At 35.2% G+C, this 8,522-nt stretch overlaps 1 protein-coding gene across 1 annotated transcript in view; it reads right to left on the bottom strand.

Annotated features, from left to right (window-relative positions):
* VPS54 (vacuolar protein sorting 54 homolog (S. cerevisiae)) overlaps positions 1 to 8,522 on the bottom strand; it is a 107,294-nt gene that overhangs the window by 26,730 nt on the left and 72,042 nt on the right. The window contains exon 12 of the mRNA XM_008589813.1: positions 1,481 to 1,821. Coding sequence (XP_008588035.1) covers positions 1,481 to 1,821 — 341 coding nt within the window. The remainder of the gene's footprint in view (positions 1 to 1,480; positions 1,822 to 8,522) is intronic.

The raw sequence follows: 8,522 nt of genomic DNA, 5'->3' as shown, positions 1-8,522 counted from the left end.
GGTACGGGCGCGACACTGAGGGCTGCGGTCCGTTGCCGGACACGAAAAAAGACAAAAAGGAAAAAAAAAAAAAGATGAACAAAAGTATTAAGTTCTTGTTATTCTTAAAAATAACTAAATCCAAACTACACTCCTGGCCCAGAAAGATTTTATTGGTTTTGCCCTTTTTTTTTTTAGATACCCGAGATTATTGGGACAATTGGTAAACTTTGAATGGGGTCTGTGGGTTAGATGGTAATAATGTATTAATGCTTTCTTGTATTTAATTGGTATACTATGGTTATGTAGGAGAGTGTTCTTGTATTTAGGAAATACACACCAAAGTATCTGGGGATAACGGGGCATCATGTCTGCAACCTAATATCAAATGATTCAGAAAAAACACTAACATAAGAGACAAGGGGCTGGTTGGTTAGCTCAGTTGTTTAGATCCCTGTACCAGCCAGACATAAAAAGAAAAAAAAAGGCAGGCCTCCCTCAGTTGGTTACAGCATAGCCTTATAACACCAAGGTCATGGGTTTGGATCCCATACTGGGTACGGGGTACCAGCCGCCAGCCAGCTACCAAAACAAAGAAAAGAGACAGAGAGGACAGGAGGGAGAAAGAGAAAAGGGGAGGAAGGGAGAAGACAATGTGGTAAATTGTTAACTGGTGAATCTAGATGAAAGACATATGAGTTTTTTGTTCTATTCTGGCAACTTTTCTGTAAATTTGAAATTATTTCAAAATAAGAAGTTTAAAAAATAACGTTTCACAGATAGTGTGACCCACATNTAACACCAAGGTCATGGGTTTGGATCCCATACTGGGTACGGGGTACCAGCCGCCAGCCAGCCACCAAAACAAAGAAAAGAGACAGAGAGGACAGGAGGGAGAAACAGAAAAGGGGAGGAAGGGAGAAGACAATGTGGTAAATTGTTAACTGGTGAATCTAGATAAAAGACATATGAGTTTTTTGTTCTATTCTGGCAACTTTTCTGTAAATCTGAAATTATTTCAAAATAAGAAGTTTAAAAAATAACGTTTCACAGATAGTGTGACCCACATGGAAATTCATGTCTTTGAAAAAAGTTGTGAATCAAACAGATCTTCATTATATTTAAAACACAAAGGTGAAATAGAGGAAGAAAGAAAAATGACCAAAGCAATTACTGACCTGGGTTACAATACAAATTCTGCCATTAAGTCATCTAAGTTCTCTGGGTATCAGGTCACTGAAATGAGGGGCGTTTAATTAAATGGTCTTTAAAGGTCCTTTTCAGACTTAAAACAAGACAATTCTCAATTATTTTCAATGCTCACCTCCTTTCCTCTCATACATTTTCAAAAATAGATATGTTTCATAAAATTAATATATTTTGTTAAAGTCCAAGACCAAAGTTTACATGATTTTTCAATAAGTTGAATAATCAATCTTACTGAAACCATTAATAAAATGACTCAAAATCTCATCAATTTGGCAGTAGCCACTATACTCACATAATATCCACACCTCCTGGAGTAGCAGATGATGATGTCTGCTCTTTGCTGGATGAAGAATCAGTAGTACATTCTGGTTCAGATACTGAATCACTGCTGCAGGGCTCACTGTTTGGAGATGCATTTCTTTGAGAGGTAGTGTCAACTGCTACAGGTGTTAATTCACCCTCACTGAATGCATCACTAATAAACATCCCTTCATGGATTAAATAAGCCACCTCTGTGTCCAGTGAATTATCTTTTGCAGCATTTTTCTGTTGTGAAATCTCCTCTAATTCTCTAGTTCTTTGGTTTTTGTCAAGAACTGAGAGAACAACACTGTGAATGATACTTAGCGTTGCCTACAAGAAAACAGAATACACTGTTAAAGGATTTAAAATATGTTGTACCTAAAGTTCCCCAAAATGAGTTCTGTGCATATAATTTTGAACATCTATGATCATAAACAAGTCAAGGTCATGTATATCAGAACTTCTACCAATTTTCTATTACACAGTTAAAAGTGACTTGTGAAAAAGAACTGCTCAACAGAAATGGGCTTACTAAAGCTTAAAAATAGAGTTCCTGTATTTTAACTGATTTTTAAAATGGAAATCTCCCTAAAATATATTACATATTTCTACAACCTTTTAAACAGGTAATACTAAATATAATTTGCCTGCCAGAGAATCATATTAGTTGATATGCCTGCTTAAAAGAAAAATAATCCATTTTCCTAACCATGCCTAGCCCCTGCCTCTCTCTCATCTCATAACTTCTTTTATTCATTACTCACCAAACATCCTGGTTCTCTTTTTGTTCTTCTATCTTTCCAAGACTGTTCCTACCTCAGTGCCTTTCCTATTTCCACTACCTGTAATGCTCTTCACCTTGAACTTTGCATCCTTCTTATTGCTCAGGTTCTGATACAAATGCACTTCCTTAAAGAGGCCTTTCCTGACTCTTCTCCCAGCAACTCCATCCCATTATCCAGTTAAAAAAAGAAAAAAAAATTACCTAAAATTAACTTTATTTGTCTATTCTAGGACTCCTTCCACTAGAATGTTAGCTCCATGAAATACTGTAATCTTAATGCCTAGAATAGAGCCTGGCAAATAGGAGCAGCTCAATAACTATTGAAAGCTAGATAAATAAAGTGTAAAATTACGTAAATTAATATTTTTATGGACTGTTAAAAAATAAGGGGCTACTTGCCTACTTTAACATTCGTGGTTGCATTCTCATAAATTGTTGCTCCCTTTCTCAAAATTTTTGATTTCTTTCTTGGAATCTACATGGTTCTAGGGAAGCAGACTCCAACTTCAGGTCTCTAAAATCAAGATAAGGGTCTAAGGTAGTCCAGTCACAACATGGGACCACCATGGTCTGAGCTTAAAACTAAAGAAGATATATAGAAGACAGACTAAGAAAATTGCAGAGAAACAAAGCCAAAGCCTGATGACATTACCAACCTCTTTACTAAGCATCTAAAGGCTGGATATTTTTTAGTTATTTGAGCTAATAAATCCTCTTGTTTGTGACACTCTGAGTTGTGTTTCCTGTTGTTTGGAACTGAAAGCATTCTAAGTGATACAATATTTATACAGTATATAGCAGATTGAGGCTTCAAGAGTTTTAGCACCAAAGTATCTGTGGACACTGCCTTTCTTTCTTTCTTCACTGATCATTAACTTCTTCTGTGTTGTCATCACAAATTTGCTGCTTGCTACACTCCATCACTGCTGCTTCTAATTCCCACTACTATTTTTGACGTGCTTACTTCCCCCATCTTTGTTTTGCCTTTCTTATTCCTTGTCTCTTCTGCCTTGCTGATTTTCCTTCTTTTTTTTTTTTTTTTTTTTAATAAAAAGACCATGATAATGGACTGGTCTTCCTCCTCAGCATCTATCTGCACCTCCCCTGTGGCACAGCAGCCACGTAATTTGGGGGAACTGAGCTCACCTTCCAACTTCAGGTGTTAGTCCTGAAGAGCCCACTCTGTACTCCCAACCTCCTTGCCCCATGATTAGTTCAGAGATGAGAAGAAAATCCAACTTAAACCAATTAGGGCATGGCATTTTCCTTACCACAGTTGTTTGTGACACTCTGAGTTGTGTTTCCTGTTGTTTGGAACTGAAAGCATTCTAAGTGATACAATATTTATACCTTATATAGCAGATTGAGGCTTCAAGAGTTTTAGCACCAAAGTATCTGTGGACACTGCCTTTCTTTCTTTCTTCACTGATCATTAACTTCTTCTGTGTTGTCACAAATTTGCTGCTTGCTACACTCTATCACTGCTGCTTCTAATTCCCACTACTATTTTTGACGTGCTTACTCCCCCATCTTTGTTTTGCCTTTCTTATTCCTTGTCTCTTCTGCCTTGCTGATTTTCCTTCTTAACTTTTTTTTTTTTTTTTTTTTTAAAAATAAAAAGACCATGATAATGGACTGGTCTTCCTCCTCAGCATCTATCTGCACCTCCCCCGTGGCACAGCAGCCACGTAATTTGGGGGAACTGAGCTCACCTTCCAACTTCAGGTGTTAGTCCTGAAGAGCCCACTCTGTACTCCCAACCTCCTTGCCCCATGATTAGTTCAGAGATGAGAAGAAAATCCAACTTAAACCAATTAGGGCATGGCATTTTCCTTACCACAGTGACTAGGCATGTGATATAAATTGGTTCAATCAATTAAAGCCAAGGACTTTCATTTGATAACTGCAGAAGAAAAAAACTTTTGTTCTAGGTGGTGTAGTATACAAATGTGGCAAACCTGGAACTGAGGAAGCCAACAAAAAGGAAGGCAGAACTGAATTAAAAACAGAGAAACTAAGCTGGAGAGTCAAATACAAATGTGGCAAACCTGGAACTGATGAAGCCAACAAAAAGGAAGGCAGAACTGAATTAAAAACAGAGAAACTAAGCTGGAGAGTCAAAATAAAACCAGGCATAAAGCCCATCCTAGTCTTGGACTATTTTTAGTTACCTGAGCCAATACACTCCTTTTATTGTTTAAATTAGTTTGATTTAAATACTGTCTCTTTTAACTGACAGCATCTTAGCTGATACAATAATAAATTTCCCATATACAGTATATCAGTTGTTCTCTTAGTGATTCTTCTTTGCTGTTTTTACCATATTTACACTTTTGAAGATTTGCTGATTATTTTTTCCAAGTCCAGAGCCATTCTTGCTTAAGGATGCCAGCAAATAAGATTTTACAATGTAGAATAGGATCAATGGTAGATATATAATTTCCTTTCTAAACTATCTATTCCAGCAGTCTGTAGACAAGTTCATATTTCAAAAAAATCAGGACAGCTAAACCAAATGTAATTTCCCAATCTTGAGAATTGAGTGAATGAAATCCTCTGGTAACCATATTGATATGACTCTGAAATGACAGAGTAGGATTATTTATCCACACACCAAAATGAAAATTAAAGAACTAAAACTTTCATGAAAATAACATAAGCTGCATTTAAGAACTTTTTTCCTTTTTAGCTATACAAATCAGCCTGATCTATAGGGTACATACAACAAACAAGAATTTTGATAAAAATTCAAAATACAATTAACAGTAAAGAAGAACAAAGTCTAAAGGTCTCATACTTCCTGATTTCAAAACTTACTACAAGCCTACAGTAATCAAAACAGAATGGTACTGGAATAAAGACAGACATATAGATCAATGAAACAGAACAGAGAGCCCAGAAATGAACCCTCACATATATGGTAAAATGATTTTTGACAAGGGTGCCAAGACCACTCGATGGAGAAAAGACAGTCTTTTCAATAAATGGTGCTGGAAAAACTGGACATCCACACGCCAAAGAACAAAGATGGAATCTTATCTTATACCACGTTAAAAAATCAACTCAAAATAGATAAAAGCCTTCATGACACTGGATTTGGCACTGATTTCTTGGATATGAAATCAAAAGTACAGGCAACAAAAGAAAATATAGATAAATTAGACACAATTACTAGAGTGAAAAGGCAATCCACAGAATGAGAGAAAATATTTGTAAATCATGTATGCAATAAGGAGTTAATATCCAGAATATATAAAGAACTCCTACAAGTAAACAACAAAAAACAAACAACCCAAATAAATAATAGGCAAAGAAGACATTTCTCCAAAGAAGTCATACAAATGGCAAATAATGGCCAAAAAGCACACAAAAAGATGTTCAACATCAGAAATCACTAGAGAAATGCAAATTAAAACCACAGTGAAATATCACCTCATACTCACTAGAATGGCTACTCTCAAAAAAAACAAAAACAGAAAATAACAAGTGTTGGTAAGGATGTCGAGAAATTGGAACCCTTGTACACTGTTGGTGGGAATGTAAAATGCTGCAGCTGCTACGGAAAATAGTATGGAGATTCCTCAAAAAATTAGAAATAGAACTATCATATGATTCAGCAACTCCACTTCTTGGTGTATATACCCCAAAACATTGAAAGCAGAGACTCAAAGAGATATCCGTATACCAAAATTCATGGCAGCACTATTCACAATAGCCAAAAAGTAGAAGCAACTCAAGAGTCCATTGACATTGAGTGGACAGGCAAAATGTAGTATACACATAGAATGGAATATTATTCTGCCTTAAAAGAGGAAGGAAATTCTAACACGTGCTACAACATGGATAATACCTTGAAGGCATCAGACTAAGTGAAATAAGCCTATCACAAAAGGACAAATATTATATAATCCCACTTATATGACGTTTCTAGATTAGTCAAACTCATAGAAATAGCAAGTAGAATGGTGGTGGCCAGGGGCTGGGGGAAAGAGAGAATGGGGAGTTATTCTTTAACAGGTACAAAGTTTCAGTTTTATAAGATGGAAAGAGTTCTGTGGATGAATGGTGGTGATGGTAGCACAACAGTATGAACGAAATTAATGCCACTGAACTGTGTGCTTAGAAATAGTTCAGGTGGTAAATTTCATGTTATGTTTATTTTACTGCAATAGTAAATTAAAAAAGAAAATACATACTAAAAAACATACAATTAAAAGCAATATAGATCCTCAAGACATTCATAATCACTGCAATATAAAACCCCAATCTTTTTATTATTTATCCATTCAAAATAAGAAAATATTATTGAAATGTTCTGGCTGCAATTTTATGCTTCCATTTTTTTAATAAGTATAATTTACTTTAATACTAAAGTGACATGTAGAATATCCTTTGTTTTTGAGAATTGAATGCAAAAATGTAGGATAGTAAATTATTAACCCTGGTAAATTAAACAAGAAATTAAAATAATTTATTCCTGTAATGTAGTAAATAGTATTAAAAAGCAAAATTTAGGAAAAAACAAAAAAGAATAAAAAATTTAAATGACATATAATCCAACCACCTAAAGATAACTACCAAAAAGACATGTCAAAAGGGGGAAGGAAATGGGAGGAGGGGGAGAGTGGAGAAGTGGCATAAAGAATAAGCATGATTTGTAACAATGAATATGCTAATAAAAAATAAATTTAAAAAAATAAGTATTTTAACATAGCTGGGACCATACCATATAAGTAGATCTATATCTTGCCTTTTCATTTAATATTATAGGTATGCATTTTCTTCTACCATTAAAAATCCTTGGCTGCATGATATTCCACGGTAAAAAATATGATATAGGTTGAATGTTTGTCACCTTCAAAGTTCATGTGGAAGATTAATCTCCAATGTGGCAGTGTTGGAAGGTGGAGCCTTTAGAAGGTGAGTGGATTGTGAGGGCCCTGCCCTCATGAATAAATTAAACTACTAATCGGTTAATGAATTAATGGGTTATCATGGGTGTGAAGTGGCAGCCTCATAAGAAGAGCACATGAAAATATTCTTGCCATTCTCGCCATATGATTGCCTTTGTTGCCACAGGACTCTGTAGAGAGTTGCCACCAAGAAGACCCTCACCAGATATGCCCCCAGACCTTGGGCTTCCCAGCCTCCAAAACTGTTAAGAAATAGACTGCATTTCTTTATAAATTACCTAATTTCAGGTACTCTGTTATAAGCAACAGAAAACGGACTAATATAAAATATATCAGGCATAATTTATTTTACCATTCCTCTATTGTTAGAAATCTAGGTTCTTTCCAATTTCTACTTATGTAAAAAAAATCTTGATTAAAAACAAACAGCTTGTAATTAACATTATTTTTTGTGAAATCAAACCCTTATAGAATCAAACTTTTTTCAAAGAGAAAAGTATCATATTTGAAGGTTATATGGCATCTTCAAAAATGTTCTGAGTTACTAGTTTAGTGGCCCAGAAGTGAAAATGAGAAATTACAACTATGACAAATTGCTGTTCCTGTATTATGTATACATGAAATAATAATTCTACTTAGTTTAACTGATATAGAGCCTAAAAGTGGAATAGCCACTTAAAAAATTACTGGCAAAAAGCTGGCCAATTCTACACTAGGCAATGTAGGAGTTCTATATATCTAAACATACGCTAATAGTAGTGTGTGATTGATAAGGTCATGGTTGAAGTATAAGAAAAAAGTAAAAACGTGGCCTAGATATTGAATAATCCATATACACAGGTTTGCTGTTTGTTACTATCAATGGGTGGGATCAATGTTTTGGATCAACATTTTGGAAACATTCTAAATTAAGCAGAGTGAATCACATTCTATAAAACTTTTCCTTCCCTGATTGTGGTACTTATGCATGTGACTTAGCATTGTGCCCAAGTCAGTAAGGAAAAGTGATGTCATAAACAAGTACCAAAATCCCCCAGATCATTTAACATGGTACTCAAGAGATGCTGGGTTTGTTAACTAGCACATTCGACATAATGCTGACACTTGATAACTCAAAGAATATCAAATATCACAAGTGGCCCCTTTTAACTATTATATTCAGTAATTCCTAATGACTCTCTGTGGGAGCACATAGACTTGACAAAGAACAGGGAGTGCACCAATGGTAAAAGTCCTAAATGCACTTATGCAGAACCTAAGTGCTGAAAACACGTGCACTCTGAAACAATAAAACTTATTAAAGAAAACATAGGAGAAACACTTCAGCAAATAGG

Source organism: Galeopterus variegatus, unplaced genomic scaffold, assembly GCF_000696425.1.
Source record: "Galeopterus variegatus unplaced genomic scaffold, G_variegatus-3.0.2 Scaffold5661, whole genome shotgun sequence".
NCBI classification, from domain to species: Eukaryota; Metazoa; Chordata; class Mammalia; order Dermoptera; family Cynocephalidae; genus Galeopterus; species Galeopterus variegatus.
This window is presented reverse-complemented; position numbering and strand designations above follow the sequence as displayed.